The 17921-nt window shown below is 38.7% G+C and overlaps 1 protein-coding gene across 1 annotated transcript; it reads right to left on the bottom strand.

Moving 5' to 3' along the window:
• Positions 1 to 400: 400 nt before the first annotated feature.
• Positions 401 to 16734, bottom strand: LOC114382647. The gene is made up of 15 exons (XM_028342207.1): positions 16313 to 16734; positions 15579 to 16048; positions 13702 to 15156; positions 13550 to 13621; positions 13317 to 13397; positions 13106 to 13146; positions 12895 to 12982; positions 12693 to 12824; positions 3526 to 3717; positions 3340 to 3419; positions 3158 to 3227; positions 2970 to 3071; positions 1732 to 1837; positions 1464 to 1551; positions 401 to 871 (listed from the first exon to the last, which is right to left on the bottom strand). Exons 1-15 carry the CDS (start codon positions 16635 to 16637, stop codon positions 679 to 681), a joined length of 3495 nt encoding a protein of 1164 aa, XP_028198008.1. The 5' UTR covers positions 16638 to 16734; the 3' UTR covers positions 401 to 678.
• Between the last annotated feature and the right edge of the window lie 1187 nt (positions 16735 to 17921).

The raw sequence follows: 17921 nt of genomic DNA, 5'->3' as shown, positions 1-17921 counted from the left end.
TTTAAGTTCATTGTTATAATTGTTTTCATATAAGTATATTTCCAAGTTCATTGGTCTAATAGTTTTAATAGATTCATTGTTTGTCTAAATATTAAAATTGTTTTTACCTAATAAATTTATTATTCCTATTTTTTGATAATTTAAATCTCTTCTTTTATACACTGAATTTAAATCTAATTCAAAATTTTGTATTTAGGATTTCAATTTCAATTTATATTTAAATTTCTTTAGATATTACATAAAAATATATTAATATATAAATCACTATAGATCCATGACGATTTAATAGAAACATCCCATGAATTTTTTATATAAATTTGTATTGATAAAAAAGATACTTACGTTTTCTTTCTAGCCATGCGAATCTTAAATAAATTGTTTAAAAAATAAAAATAATGTCTTTCAAATATTATGATTTCTTCCATTATTTTTTTATAAAAGAAAAACAATATCTTTTTAGCTGAAAAAATCTACAGGCCTTAAACCGATTTCAACCAAATCATTGTCTCAAACTCATTGTAGCATTATCCAGTGGATAATAACATGAATTTTCCGCATACTGCACGACATTGTCACCCGTTTGTAGCAACACCATGATGTGAAGCGAAGATAAACAAGATGAAACTAATGAACTATCATGGCAACAACGAAAGCAATCAGAGGAGCCATAATTACCAATCATCTGCTTTTTGTTGAAGCCTGAACTACCTGGGAAATACATCTACAAAGTCTAATAATTCTTGAATATCCAACTCTCACACTCTCTGCAGCAGTTCTGAGTTCATCTACAAGCGATGAAGGCAGAGACTTTTGTTCCCCACTGGAAGGATCAAGTATTTGAGATGGAAGGACCTCAGCAGGATAGACCCCACTGCTCAGAAACCATTTTCCAAATCAATCAGTGTCTTTAGTTGCAAATGCAAAAACATTGAACCAAAAATCAAGCTAATCTCACATAAGAATAGTATTATGAAAAAACTAAAATGTAGAAATAATACTTCAAATCAGATCAACGAGCATTGGCTAATCAGGAGTTGAAACCAGTCACAGTAAAACCAGATCACAATAAATATTAAATTTCTGTTGCAAAATAATAATGATAGTAATTGTAATATTAATAATAATAGTGGTTTAACTAGGTTTTATGATTTCAGGAACATATAACATATTGCGGTTAATGGCCCCGTTTATGGCAGTCAGCAGAGACCAAAACATGTAACGGCAAACATGAATCAAAAACCTAAAAAAAAAATTCCCACGACTAAAAGTAAAAACCATTATATTTGAAGGAATCTTAAACATATTTAGGCCTAATAATAATAATAAAAAAATTAAGATAAATTGCAGGTGCATATAAAGTGCGAATACAAAATCAGAATGAAGATTGGATATGGAACACCCAACAAGAAAGGATCAACTCAGAAGGACATGAAATTGAAAACAAAAAGGATGCAAAATTTTACCATTTTAAGCATGTTATATCAAAGGTCACTTTAACCTTTCTCCCACTACAGAAATCAATGAAGGACAGCTGCAAATCAAGCCGCTGAACTGCAAAGGCGGTATGAATTAAAGAGAAAATTCAGTTTGGCCTTATCAACATGTTTCAATGAAAATGCAAGGTAGCATCAACTTCCAATCAAATATTAGTAGAATTTTCAGCACATAATTGAGGATTCAACTCCATGGCTGAAATGAGAAGATTTCAAAGAGTAAAGAAAACTTGTTAACCTGAATGAGAATAGAACTTTGCACCAACCAAATTTCTAATCTCTATCTGAGCTGATTGAACCTCCTCAACCACATCTAGCAAATTACTTAGCAGTGAACTGGTTATCTGCATAGAATAGCATGTCAGCTACAACAGGATATTGGAACTTGGAAGAATAGCAGTAATTATCAGTTGCTATTTTTTAATACTTGAAACCTATGAGGATGTAAAAGAACACTGTATGCCCAAGAAATAAATAAGTATACGATCAACTTATAACCCCACTGTTCATTATGTTGCTCTGAATTATCACTGTCTTCTTTGCAATAGGTTTGTGTTTCTTCTTTTGTCTATCCCTATGTCTCCAGCTGGAGCTTTATCCGATCTTGGGTGGTGACAAGCCACATTTGATGAAATGAATGCATTTCAATTTGGCAGCTTGGAAACTAGTCCCTTTACCTCCAAGAAATCCATTGCAGGCTGTCATCAGATTCATACATTCAAGAATGGAAAATTGATGGCCTCAAGTCTCTAGCAGTCAAAGGATATGCTCAAATCTTTGACCTGGACTATGCAGACACTTTCCCTCTATGGAAAAATGACTTTTACATTTGGCTTTCTTTCTATGGCCACTACGCTAGCAAAACTAGCCACTTCATCATTCAGCAGGATGCTGCATGCTTTTCTCTGGTGATCTTCATGAATATATTCATCAAGGACAGTATCGTGTGAACAATGAAGTAGTCGCAGAAGGTAAACAATGAAAATACATTGAAAAGGCTTACATGCAGGCACAGACAGGATGGTAACTGATAGAGACTGAATTAGTATAGAATTAATTGGAAAGATTCTAGAGAACAAGTGGTTACAAAACAAGAGTAGCAGAATGAGGAAAATAACCAAGAACCAATGAAAGAAAAGTATCAGGAGAGTTCTCTGCCCTATGGCACCAGCCAACGCCAACCCACTAGTTTTCCCCACACGATCCCCTCACTCCCACTACTCAGCACCCACCCCCCACCCCCCATTGGTGATTTCAGCATCCTTCTCCCCCATCTGTTGCTGTCACGTGTCATGTTGGTTAGAGTCCTGCATAACTACCATCCCCTCTCTCAAATCATCCTTGTTGCTCTTTTTCTTTCTACAATAGTCTTCATTAATTGTACACCCAGCATTGAAGCCCATCAAACTATGAGACAAAAATGAAATAAAACTAACTTGCTACAAGAAAATTATCATAAGAAATAAAGTATTGTACCTGTGTCTCACGTGCCATAATGCTTGAACCACTGCATTTCTTTGTGGTATGAGGATTTAGGACAAACAAAAATGCAGAAACAGCATCCAAGTTTGGGAAGGTCTGAAAATAAACACATCATATTAGAAAAGAAAAAGGTATGAATATTGAATGTTGTAATAAAACAGATAAATTGTCAACCAAATTACCTTCCCAATATTCACATCATTCAAGTTATTTGATATTATTATGCTAGATTGGCCAGTATTTACTGTGAACCTACATTCCATCAAAATAAGTAGGAACTTCCATATTTAATCATCATAACATAAAAGATATACTTAAGCTTTTCAATCACAAAAAATAAGGAAATGAAGCAAAATTAACTAACCTTTGGGTTACATAACCACAATAGTTGAGACATACTTTGTAACAACCATCCTTGCACTCAAAATCTTCAATTTCCCACAACTGGGGAGAAAAAGCAGAAACAAATAAGATGTTTGCCAGAATTCAGAAAATGATATTATATCTTGTATGTGGACAAGGACCATATTTAAAGTCAGTGTCACACAACCTTCAAATTCTGGCATATAGATTTGCAAGGCATCCTCTTCTGCAAATAACCAGAAACAGCTTTAATGGTGTTGGTATAGCTTTGATCCCCTTCCATCTTGCAGTGGCTATGTAAGAATTCACTCAAGGACTTTGCATTTGATTCCAAAGCTTCAAGCTCCTGCTTCGTTTCCAATACTTTTTTGCAAGAAACCTAGCAATGAACGATAAAATTTGCCAATTGAAATGCAAACGCACAGCACAACAGGTCGAACTTTTTATGATCAAGTTGCACCATCAAACTATGAACAGGAACTGGGAACAAATGCAAAGGAAAATATATCATGCATCTGACAAACCTTAGGATTAAACAGAATATAGTTGATTTATTATAGTTAATTATGCCTTTGATTAATGGTGGTTGTATCTTTAAACTATCAATATTTGAGCATAAATAATGATAATGTTTCGAGTAATTTTAAAATCTGATCATCTATTTTTGTGATTAGAAATTATTTTCATTGTATAGCATTTATGGGGTCATCAGCTCCACACAGCTATCCACGATTAGAAATTATTTCTTTTCTTTTTTCAGGGTGCCTCAATTAGTGGTGGATAAGCTAGTGAAAATACAACGTCGATTTCTATGGGGAGCTGGTCCTGACCAAAACAAGATCGCATGGATTAGGTGGGACACAATATGCTTACCAAAAGAAAGGGGAGGGCTTGGCATCAAGGACATCAACGCTTTTAATCTTGCTCTACTAGGCAATTGGAAGCGGTATTTGTTACAGTGCCAAGGAGATCTTTGGACTAGAGTATTGGAGTCTAAATATGGTGGATGGAGGGGTGGGGAGGAAGGTGGAAGGCCAGCCAATGAATCTATTTGGTGGAGGGATATAAAAAGGGCTATGGGTCATCCATACCAAGGCAGAGCTATCCAAGATGGATTCCGATGGAAGGTAGGAGTTGGAGACAGGATTAAATTTTGGGAGGATAGGTGGTTGTGTCAGGAGGAATCATTAGCAGAAAAACATCCTAGACTTTATCTCATTTCATCACAGCAGCACCACACTATCCGACAAATGGGATCTCACAAGGATAATGGTTGGGAGTGGCATTTCCTATGGAGAAGACCACTGTTTGACTCTGAAATTGATTCTGCTGTCAGCTTCCTTGAAGAGGTCGAAGGTAGGCATATACAGCAACAGGGAGTTGATGTATGGGAGTGGACAGGACACCCTTCAGGCACATACTCTACAAGCAGTGCCTATCAAATGTTATGGGAGGGGAGACCCGTCAAGGTATAAAAGAGAGATGAGAGAGAAAGAGAGAGAGAGAAAGAGAGAGAGAGAGAAAGAGAGAGAGAGAGAGAGAAAGTGAGAGACAAAGCTGGAGAGCGAGAGAGATAGAGACATACAGGGTGACGGCGTCAGAGATAGCCATAGAGCGAGACACAGAGATGGTCCGAGAGAGGGTACGACGATCACTGGTAGAACGAGGGAGCGATTGCTAGGTGGAGATCAGAGACATGCTAGACTTCATTCCTTGCCACGAGATCATCAACGGTCTCAGGGGAAATTAAGAGGAAGACAACGACGAAGATGGAGTGATAGTGAACAAAGGGGGAATTCTGAGGATAAGGGGTGGCATAACGAACATGGGAAGGACGACAAATATGAGAAGGAAGGAGAATGGACGGAGGTCATCAGTCGGAGATCAGCGAAAGCACGGAAGAAAAACGCAGAAACCCACAAAACTTCTGATAACCATGATACAAGAAGTAAGCCATCAGAGCACTATCCCAACTGGAGATATAAGGATGATATCACATCCTTTTATTTTACTCACTTCCCTGACGAAGCTAACGAAGTAACTTTGTGGGAAAACTTTAAGAGATGGGGGGATGTGCGCGAGGTATATATCGCCAAACGTCGCAATAAGGATGGAAGAAGATATGGTTTCGTGCGGTTTAAAGGAGTGTCGGATGTTAAACGCCTGGAGGTTCATCTGGATAACATATTCATCAAAGACCAGAAGCTCTTTGTTAATATTCCCAGATTTGCCAGACCAATTAGACCAACCAGAACTCAAGTCGTGCAGTCAATCATCACAAAAGGAGGGGAGCAAAAGAAAAACGCTAACAAAGGTCGACAAGAAGGCTCTATACCTCGAATGAGATCATACGCAGAGGTGACGGCTAAGGGTGGTGTTTCAGGCAATAAGGTGACAGACGTAGCCTCATCTTTCGTTCTTTCCATCCCAACCAATGACAACGACGACTACTGGTGCAATGGGGCTTGGGTTGGGAAACTAAAAACACCTATGGCGATGGAGAGCATGGAGGATCGTATATCGTGGGATTTTGGGTACAACGTTCGTACCAAATTTCTGGGTGATGACATGGTTCTGCTCACCGGATTATCCAACGATACAGCCCAACAAATCATATCATCGGAGATGGACGGTGGCAAATCAATATTTTATTCTCTAGAGAAGTGGCGACCAGGACTCAAACCAAATAATCGGGTCATTTGGATACAGTTATGGGGCTTCCCGATTGAGGTTTGGGATACTGATAACATGCGGAAGCTTGTTGCATGTATTGGTGACGTGATAGAACCAGATGATGATACCGAGGATCGCCGACGTTTGGACCGGGCACGGCTGTTAGTCCGAACCCCACTCCCGCCGACGATTACCAAGCTAGTCACTGTTCGCCTGGGGAACATAGACCATAACGTTTGGATGGTGGAGGAGATCGGAGAAGATGGCGACGCGAGGCACAAGCGGAACGATGTGCATGATGATTGGACTGATGAGATTCCGTCCGATGACGGACATGACGGAGCAGACGACGACGCCTCCGACACGACGTTCTCGTTCTCGCCGGAGTTATCTGTGAAGAAGACGACCCACGGCTCGAACCACTGGTCTCACGACATAACCAGTGGTCTCGGCCAAGGTACCGTTACCCACTGTAGTCCGACGGGTAATAATACCTCTGACGACACCTGCAGGAAGAAGTCAGCGGTTAGAGATGACCATAACCGGTCTCAGCCTCCCCTTTTAGCTAATGTTGACTCTGCTAAGTACCCGGCAAAGAAGATCACAGGAGTTGAAGCACCGGAAAAGGAAACCTCGACTAAGGCAAAAGCTGGGTCATGGCAGGAGGATGGAGATCTTTCGGGAAACATTTTGAATGTTGAAGGAAGTCCTCAAAAGGTGTTTAACTTAAATGGGGAAAGCTTGGCAGCACAAGTGGCTACGGGACTGCACCTAGATAAATTGTCTACGCAACTTCATTTGGAGAGTGGCCCAAGTACTAAGTTGGGCCCAATAGGAAAGTCTGAGGGGTGCAACAAGAATATTTATCCATCTAAGGCCCATTTAGCTAAAGAAAGCCCGGATATGTTCTCTAAAGTTTATTCAAGGCAACGAAGCGCATCAGCAAGAGCTATATCTCTTGAGCCTGTTGCTGAAGAACCAAACTTGATAAAGGAGGGCATTGGTCAGCAGCATGTTAGTGGGCTGATTGACAATGGCCCTAAATCTGACGATTCTGAGAAAGGTCAACTTTCTATAAATGCAGCAGAAAATAATTCTCAAGCCATAGAACAGGCCAAACAGCAATGGTGTCTCGCGAAGATTCTGGGTGTTCAAGCTGCTGATATGGAACAGGAAGATGGTATTCACAGCTTTGTTAATATGGAATATCGGGACAGGAAAGAGGCTATGGAGCTGGGCAATAGGAAGATTCTGCGATGAATATCTTATCTTACAACATTAGAGGGTTAGGTAGAGGAATTAAATGGACCTCTATCAGGAAGTTGGTGGGGAAATTCAAAATAGATCTGTTATGCCTTCAAGAAACTAAGAGAGAAGCTTTGGATGAAGCCTGCTGTCGATCTTTGTGGGGCCAATCTGACGTGGCTTGGGTTTGGCAACCTGCTATCAATGCTGCTGGGGGGCTCCTCTGTGCCTGGAACCCTAATACTTTTCAGGTTGATTCTCAGGTTATGGACAAAGACTTCATTTTGCTAGGTGGAGTTTGGCTGCCTGACATGCATAGGGTGGTTGTGGTTAACATATATGCTCCCTGTGACCTCCAAGGAAAGAGACAGCTGTGGCAGAATTTAAAAAACATAAAGACTCAATCCCAAGACTCAAGTTGGTGTTTTCTAGGGGACTTCAATTGCATTAGACATCCTTCAGAAAGAATGGGATGCAATCGCAGCAATTCTGATAACAGTACCATAGCTGAGTTTAATGAGTGGATTGCCGATTTAGAAGTTGAGGATATACCTTGCATGGGAAAGCCTTTTACCTGGGTCAGGCCTAATGGATCTTGTAAAAGCAAGATTGATAGAGTCTTGGTTAGTGATGGGTGGTTAGATAAATGGCCAGATAGCTCCCAATGTAATTTAGAAAGGAACTACTCTGACCACTGTCCCATAATTTTGAAATCAAAAAGCATCGACTGGGGTCCAAAGCCTTTCAAGGTTTTTGATGCTTGGCTCAACAAGGAGTACCAGAAAGTGGTGAGGGACTGTTGGGCTGACAACCAGCCTTTCGGATGGGGTGGATTTGTTTTAAAAAATAAGTTCAAGATCTTAAAAGCTAGACTGAAGCTATGGAGTAAAGAGAATGCAGCAGACATGTGTACCAAGGTGAATCAAATCCAGCAGGAGATGAATGAATTGGAGAACTCTTTGTCATCCCAACCTTCTGAGCAACAAGTTCAGCTGCTGAAAAAGCTTCAAGCTGAGCTTTGGGACAAGGCTAATTTCTATGAATCCACCTTGAGACAAAAGTCCAGAAGCAGATGGATAAAGGAGGGGGACAGCAACTCCAATTATTTCCATAAATTAATTAATCACAGCAGGAGAAGAAACAACTTGAGAGGGTTAACAATTGACAACTGTTGGGTGGAAGACCCTAACCTCATTAAAGCTGAAATAATGCAGCATTTCCAGAGAAGATTTCAGGAATCCCAGCTGCATAGGGCTAACTTGGATGGAGTCTCATTCAATGTTTTAACTCATATTCAGAGGGATTCTTTGATTGAACCTTTTAAAGAAGAAGAGGTGCGATGTGCTATGTGGAGCTGTGGAAATGATAAAAGTCCGGGGCCAGACGGTTTCAACTTCAGATTCATTAAATTCTTTTGGGAGGATTTAAAACCTGAATTCCTTAGGTTTATATCAGAGTTCTATGTTAATGCTACTTTCCCTAAAGGAAGCAACTCTTCCTTCATTGCTCTGATACCTAAGATAAAGGATCCCCAGCTCATTAGTGACTTCAGGCCTATCTCCCTCATAGGTTGTATGTATAAAGTTATCACCAAATTGCTGGCTAATAGGATGAGAAACATCATGTCTCAGATTATTGATGAGAGGCAGACAGCTTTTATTAAAGGGAGACAGCTGCTTCATGGTGTTTTGGTGGCAAATGAAGTGGTCGAGGAGGCTAGAAGATCTAAGAGACCTTGCATGATTTTCAAAGTGGACTTCGAGAAGGCCTACGATTCTGTCTCTTGGCAGTTTCTTTTTTATATGCTCAACAGAATGGGATTTCCTGAGAAGTGGTCTAGGTGGATCAGGGGGTGCCTTACTTCAGCTTCCATATCTGTCCTTGTGAATGGCAGTCCTACTGCTGAATTCAAACCTCAAAGAGGGTTGAGACAAGGGGACCCTTTGGCCCCTTTTTTATTTGATCTAGTGGCTGAAGGATTGACAGGTCTCATGAGGGAAGCTGTGTCAAAGCAGTGTTTCTCTAGCTTCTTGGTGGGAAGCAACAAGGTGCCTGTTGACATTCTTCAATATGCTGACGACACGATATTCTTTGGAGAAGCATCTATGGAAAATGTCAAAACTGTGAAGGGTATCCTAAGATGTTTTCAGCTGGTGTCTGGTTTGAGAATTAACTTTGCTAAGAGCAAATTTGGAGCTATTGGGCAAACAGAAGATTGGTGTCTTCATGCTGCAAATCATCTTAACTGCGCCTTACTTCAATTTCCTTTCAGCTATTTAGGAATTCCGATTGCTGTTAATCCCAAAAGAAGGATGATATGGGATCCTGTAATTAGGAAATTTGAAGATAGGTTGAATAGGTGGAATAAGAGAAACATATCCATGGCTGGCAGACTCACTCTTATTAAGGCTGTTTTAACAGCTTTACCTTTGTTCTACCTTTCCTTCTTCAAGGCCCCTAAAACAGTAATTAATAGGCTATCCTCCATCCAAAGACAATTTCTGTGGGGAGGGAAATCAGATGAGAAGATAGCTTGGATTTCTTGGACACAATACTGTGCTTCTAGAGATGCAGGAGGATTGGGGATCCAAGACTTGAGAATTTTAAATAATTCTCTACTAATCAAATGGAAATGGTTCATGTTTCATCAACCAGACCAGCTGTGGAATAGGATCTTGATTTCCAAATATAAGGGGTGGAGAGGACTGGACAAGGGGCATCACAAACACTATTTCTCCAATTGGTGGGCTGATCTAAAGGCTCTCAACCAAGATCATAATATGAATGCTGTCTTGAAACAATTCTGCTGGAAGATGGGTAGGGGTGACCAAATTTTGTTTTGGGAAGATGTATAGGCTGAGGATGGATTCCCTCTCAAAGATCAATTTCCAGAGTTATACTCAATCTCTTCTCAAAGAAATCATACAGCGGCTGATATGGGATCCTTTTCTGAGGATGGTTGGGAATGGAATCTTCTTTGGAGAAGAAACCTGTTTGATCATGAGACAGAAATTGCTTCCAAGTTCATTGATCTCATTTCAATGACTAGGCTTAATAGCAATCTCAATGACACTTGGGTTTGGAGAGCTGACATTAGTGGCAACTTCTCTACTAAATCGGCCTACCAGCTTCTAAAAGATGAGCAGTTTTCTGAGGTCCAGTACCTGGCTTTCCGGCAACTTTGGGATATCAAAATCCCCCCGAGAGCACTGTCCTTTGCTTGGAGATTGTTATGGGATAGACTTCCCACTAAGGACAACTTGGCCAAGAGGCAAATCCTTATTAATAATGACCTGTGCCCCTTCTGCAACAGCAAGCCTGAATCTGCTCCCCATTTATTCTTCACATGTGACAAAATTCAACCTTTGTGGTGGGAATTTCTATCCTGGGTGAAGGAAGACAGGACCATCCATTGTAGACCAATGGATAATTTCCTTCAACATGCTCCTACTGTAGGAAATCGGACTGTCGGTAGAAGATGGAAAATCTGGTGGCTGGCAGCTACAGCATCAATTTGGAAAGTCAGGAATGATATTGTTTTCCAAAACCAATCCTTTGATATCTCTAAATTGGCAGATAACACTCTTTTCCTTATATGGACATGGCTGAAAGGGTGGGAAAAGGACTTCACTGTCCCTTTCACACAGTGGTCCTCAGCAATGCCTTTAGTTTTTATCTAAATTTTTAGGAAGGGCTGGTTGTATGTGATGGTTTGGCTGGGTGCCTATATGGCTTTTTTGTTGTAATTTATATTTATAACCTGTAGTACCTCTGGTACTTTCAGTTTTCAGTTATCAATATATATGATATTTGCAGTTCAAAAAAAAAAATGTTATGGGAGAGGGGAGCAGCTGGAAGTAAGGAGGACTGTTTTGAGGAGATTTGAAAGTTAAAGATTCCTAGAAAATTCGCTGTATTTGCTTGGAGATTGTTTAGGGATAGATTGCCAACTAAGAAGAATCTGCAGAGAGGAGACAAGTGCAGATAATGGATTTAACATGTCCTTTTTGTGGTAGGGAAGAGGAGGAGGCATCTCATTTATTCATTCACTGCATGAAAATCCTGCCCATTTGGTGGGAAACCATGTCTTGGATGAATATTAAAAGTGCCCTTCCATTAAAACCAAAATGCCACTTCCTCCAACACTCATATGTTCAGGTGGATGGCATAAGGGTAAAGAGATGGCAATGTTGGTGGTTGGCTGTGGTATGGTCCATATGGCAGATGCGCAACAGAATCATATTCTCTAATGCTACTTTTAATGGCAACAAGCTGATAGAGGATGCAATGTTTTTAATCTGGACTTGGCTCAGACACTTAGAGAAGGATTTCTCCCTGCATTTTAATCATTGGTCAACCCACATTAGACAGGGTTTTTTGTATCAGTAGAGGGTAGCTTTATTGGCTTTTAGCAGCTGTAAATTAAACATGTAGCCATATTTATGGAATTCTATTTAGTATGATTCCTATTCAATGAGGAATCATATTTATGGAATTCTATTTTTGTACAAAGTACCTCTGGTACTCAATTGCTATTATATATATAAATATACTTATATTTGCCGATCAAAAAAAAAAAAACGATTAACCACTATGCTTGGAAGATCTTTACAACAAAATGGTGATATCAATTATTTTATTGTGTATTTCTTAAATAGGATGTGAGATTCAATGTGTGTTAAATTGAGGATGTTTTCTTGAAGGAGATTCCTTGTTAGGGTTTAGGCTTATGCGTGTTTGGTAATCTGTACTACAAATTCCAAATTAATTCCAGAATCCTTTCAATTAAATCTTCCAGTTTGTGTTCAAACTCTCGAGTCCAACACAATCATTTTATTTTCTTCAGAAAAAGTTGGCTCATCTACTTTTGTTTAGCTCATACTTCTTTGGCCCTTTGTCAAAATAAAGTTGATTTCAGACATATAAAAGAAGGAAGAGAAAGAATAAAGATTCTAAATAATATTCTCTTATATAATGATATGATCCGTGTGAAATGATATGATGAGTTGTAATATGATGTTATCCATAAGACAATGTGCTAACTCCTTAAGTATCTTAATACTATACTAAAAGCCCTAATTAAATAAGGAATTGGTGAAAATATGTAAATAGCATCTAGGTTCGTGGTATGGGCTAAGAAAATCATGCAACTACAGTAATGATGAATTTAGGATAACTGCAATATGTGTATTCATCGTTTTTGGTCAATATAATTAAGCTCCACTAAGTACTTCAGACACAATTTCATCATGTCTATCATTCTCTATTTCTCTTAACAATATCTAGAGCCGGATAAAAGGCAACCCTGTTTTGAGTATTCACAGTGGATCCACTGCACACCAGTGAAATTTTTTTCCAACAACCATGTTTCAATTATGGTCCCCAGGTTCCACTTCCAGGTCAATTTATATAAATACTTTACACACATGATTATACCTGATATTTTCCCTGGGAATGACTATCACCGGCTTGAGTGTCCATTGCCCCACTTTTAGATGAAGATGGGATGGAATTTAATTTTATCATCTCACACTCCTGAAGCCCAGAGCTTACCTGTTGTACCTTTTTCTGTTTACAAGGGAAGTTCATGTCACCAACTGTGAGCATTGTTAAATACTATTCATGGAAGATAGAATACCTGCAACTTGTCATGCTTCACGTGCAATAATTGTAATTTTGCCTTCTCATATGCTATATTATACAGCAATGTTCTTGTTTCAGCAACTCTGCAAAAGATTACCCTAAGTTCACATCACCAATCATATCCAAAACAGTTCCATAACCATACGTGTATCAAACAGCATAATTCACAATTCACAGTGTTACTTGGTCAAACAACATAAACATACCTCTTGTCTCTAAGAATGTTTAAAGGATCAGTTATTTTGAGCTGCAAAAAAAACAAACAAACAAGAATCATGTCATGCTAATAAACAGATGCCAGGTTTAAACTGTCTTTGCAGCAAGTAATATGTTCTAATTACTATAAAATGTAAGCTTGTTCATGATATAATAAAACCAAAAAGGTGTACTAAATTTGATTATCTAATCTAACAAGACCTGAGATTGAATTTCTGAACAAAGAATCTCTTTCTTCTTAACTTTCTGCAGATGAACCAAAATATCTTCCAGCCTGCCAATCTAAATATTGAGAGGGGGAAAAGAATTATTTATATAAATAGCTATGACAAATTTATGTGAACAATCAAAACTAAAAGCTAAGCAACAGTATCCAAAATTTTTTATTTGAATACTATAGTTTTCTAAGTCTACACCCAGAAATTAGAACATACCGATCTCAAATTTAGCTTATCAACTGAAGGAGGTAGCAACTGATTTGTTCTGGCTAAGAATTTTTTAAGAATCTGCAAGGTAATTGAAAAGTTCAGATGCCCATCTAAACATCTGAAATTACATATAATGCAACATAAAACAGTAGCCATACAAGATCCCCATCATTCGAAGTCTGATCTCCAAGCTTTTCTCTTTCACTTCTCATATAACCTGTTTGCTCCGAAAGTAAGAGTAGGTCACCATTCCCACTTTTATGAACCTCTGGACTTCTGTCAATCCTCCCTATTTTATCTATATTGTCTTCATTGCTTAGTATCTCGACACCTTTTCTTTTCTTCCCAGAAGAAATATTAATACCTGATTTGGTAAGAGGGCTCTGAGCTACTTGGAGTGCTGAATGGTAGCTATTATCAAGACCATGACCATCTAAGTTACCTTTGGGAGACAAGTCTTGCATATTGGGTGGGTCTTGCAGTTTCTTCCCAGAAGAAATATTAATACCTGATTTGGTAAGAGGGCTCTGAGCTACTTGGCATGCTGAATGGTAGCTATTATCAAGACCATGACCATCTAAGTTACCCTTGGGAGTCAAGTCTTGCATACTGGGTGGGTCTTGCAGTTTATTCCCAGAAGAAATATTAATACCTGCTTTCGTAAGAGCAAGAGGGCTCTGAGCTACTTGGAGTGTTGAATGGTAGCTGTTATCAAGACTATGACCATCTAAGTTACCCTTGGTTGAGAAGTCTTGCATACTGGGTGGGTCTGGCAGGGAGCGCAACTGAGGTGTTACCTCTTGGATGGGAGGACTTGGAACAGGAATTTCATCTTTCCCTTTCTCAACCATGCTATCTGCCTGGTCAACATCTACCACCTTCATTAAATGAGTCATCTGTGAGGGAGAAGCTCCCATTTCCACAACCTTAGGATTTTCATCATTGTAAGAAACATGAGCTGAAATCAAACTTAAGTTTTTCTCATCTATTTTGGCATCCACAGTCTCTTCATTTTGACTTGATTTGCAAATATTTTTAAATGACTGAATTCCATGATCATTGCTATCAACCAAGCCTTTATGCACGTTACTATCTGGAGTTAAACTAAACAGTTTTTCCTCTAAAGGTGTTTGGCGACTTTCATCTTGCTTGTATTCACGATCTTTTATATTTGACAGAGAAAATCCAGGAGAGTATTTTGATAATCTAGCTTTCAATCTGTCCATTCCTTCTTTGAGACCCGACATGACAGGAGTAGTCTCAAGAGTTTTCATCTTCAAAATGCTTCTATGTACAGAAGATGGCGTTGCACCATGTGCAACACGAACCTCTGGAACAAACAAACCAGATTGCACTAAAGGTTGAGTTATATTTCCAGCATGCCTGGATGAATCAGGAGACCTCATAACTAATAGTTTTCTTCCAGACAGTGACACTGGTGTAGACCCATGTATTGGATTTTGGTTTACTTGATCAGACTTATGATCGGTGTCCGACACCGTTCCTTTGTCTTCATCCACCCTCAGTGGTGTTCCTCTATTAGCATTCTCAAAGTTCAGTTGTCTACAAACTGGCACAATCTCAATTGCACCTACAGAAAACTCCTTATTTTCCTGAAGAAGAAAAAAACAAAAAAACATGACTTAGTGCATGTTTGGATTATAGTGGGAGAGTTCAAAAGTACTTTTACTCTAGAAGCAACAAAGCTTTCCTTCTCAATTCATGCATTGAAACACACAATTTGGTATTAGAATTTGCAAAAGTACTTTTTGTAACTTTAAAACAAACATAAGCTTAATCCTGAATGTAACCTAACATTTGCAACAGCAAATAATACAAGGATAGCTACAAAAGTGTCATCATAAATCATAAATAAAGTAATAAACCATACATACCTACAACTTGATACTATCAGTCAAATCAAACACATACAACATGCACACAAAAGTGACACCACCTACTCAAACTTAAAAAAATTAATAAATAAACTCCTAAACTAGAAGTAGTTACTAAAGAAAACGCAATTAATTCTCACCTTGATTGAAGAATCAGAAGGCTGTATCTGGTGAAGGTGAGTGACTGGCGAAACAACCGAACCTTCCAAGTTGTGTTGTGGCAAGTCCTTAAGTGCTTCTTCTGCTACCAAAACTGCAGCAGCATCAAACGCGGGAGAGAGTATGTCGTATCCAAAACTCATTTGGTGGTCTCCGTCGATGCTCATGTCGTTGGAGTCTCTGCCAGCGCTATCCGCGTCCAGCACCACTTGGCCAGGCCTCTTCTTTGCCTCCGTGAGCTCCATGTAGCTTCCCTGAGAGCTCGGCGTCGTGATCCCGGCGAACTGGCGCGTCTTGATGTCGCCGGAGTCCGAGCGAGCGAGACTCCGGTAGTGCAGCGAGAATGCCGTCGAGTCCATCGTGACGTCATCCGAGACGCCTGAGTCCGATAACCGATCCGGTCGAATGAAATGCGCCGACACCGGACCTCTAAAATCATCATCGTCATCAACTGTGCAGTAAGTAAGTACATCAGAAGCAACGAAATTGAATTAATAAAAAGTAAATCACACTAATTATCCCTTAGATTTTGTGAAATTACACAAACCTCCCTTGCTTCTATCTGCTCTTTTGAAAAACATTACACCGGACTCCCCTGTAAGTCAGATTTCAGGGAGAATTTGTGTAATTTCACGAAACTTCAAGGATGATTAGTGTAATTTACTCGTTAATAAGCAAAACTGAGCGAAGAGAAATGAAAAGAGATAGAGCTCACAGTCAGCGTCGTCGGCGGTGGTGCTGCCGCCGGGGGAGGGGGAGCCGATTGGGCGGAGGAAGGAGTTTGCGGCTTCGGCTTCGTCGTCGAGTTGCGGTTGTTCGTCGTCGTCGCTGTCGGAGGCGAGGTCGTGGAAAAACCCTAGGACGGAGGGATCGGAAGAAGAAGGGGGTTCGGAGGGAGAGGAAGTGGAGTCGTCGTCGCGGCGGAAGACGTGGACGGAGGTGATTTCGTTGTCCGCGAAGCTCACGCGCCGCGCCCTCTTCTTCCTCAGCGCCACGGTGTCGTCTTCTTCCGATTGGGCGTTGGTCTTTGAAGGCTCCATTGAGGCGTGTTTGGGTTACACAATGATTGGGGACCGAAGCCAAATCAAATTTTGTGCGGGAAATTATGTTTTTCTTTCGCCATTTGAAATTCGAGCGTGTGTGTGTGTTTGCTTACGTTAATGGTTAATGGAATTTTGGTTGTGTTTAATTTAATTTTTTTGTAATCATGTTTTTTATGCTTTTTTTAATTTTGGTATTATATATTAAGAAATAATTTATTTATTTTGTTGTTAATATTATTTAATTATAATAGACTAAATAAATTATATTATTTCCAAAATAATGTAGTTTTCGTTTTATTCTAAGTTAAAACTGATGAAATAAATTTTTCTTTAAGATGATTAAGTTTTCCAAATTTTTGTATTTCGTTTTATAATTTAAACTTTTCTTTTACTGAAAAAAAAAAAACCATCACTTTTTTATTGCTATGAAGTTTTCAATTAGGGATGAAAAAAAATTCACATCATGGATACATGTGTATAAAATTCGTAACAGATAAAAAAAAAATAAGTATACTTAATTAATTGATATCCTTAGATAACGGATGCAGATATTTTCACTACTTCTTGTTAACTACACAGTGCATGAATCATGGTGTTTATACCGGCAATTATCTATTACTCATTAATATTAAAATACTTACATATTTTCTACTGTACTTTATACTTGTACTTATGTTTTGAAGTGTATCAGCATACTTTGGAGGATATCTATTACCATCACTATTAAAATACTTAATTATTTTTATTTATGTTTTTTTAGCATAATTTTATTTAGACTTATATTTTAGTGTAGCTTTGTTTTTATTTATATTTTGTAAAGTAAATTTTAGATAATTTTATTTGAAGGTAACAAAATAATTTTTTTATTTATTCATTTTTTATTTTTAAGAATTATCAATGAATATTTTTAATTGTGTAAAATATTTGAATAATTTTAGTTGTAGCTATTAAAATTATTTTTTGAAATAAAATATTAGAAAAAATAGAAATCATAACAAAAGTGTTTTTTTAAAATATTTTTAAGCTATTTTTATTTTTTTGCAAATATCCACGAATACTCATGACATTCGTGGGTATTTGCTTATCACAAAACCGTGCAGGTAACAAAGCAGGCACATGGTAGGTATTTACCAAGCAGGACAAATGACTGACTACTACCCATGTCTATCAAAACACATTGTAGTCCCTATGTCCCTATCTCTAATGGACCATCAACACACGTATGGTCCACTGTAGATCAATGGATTTTACATGCTATTATAGGTTGTTCTCAATTTATTT

The sequence above is a fragment of the Glycine soja genome, chromosome 13 (assembly GCF_004193775.1).
Source record: "Glycine soja cultivar W05 chromosome 13, ASM419377v2, whole genome shotgun sequence".
NCBI lineage: Eukaryota > Viridiplantae > Streptophyta > Magnoliopsida > Fabales > Fabaceae > Glycine > Glycine soja.
This window is presented reverse-complemented; position numbering and strand designations above follow the sequence as displayed.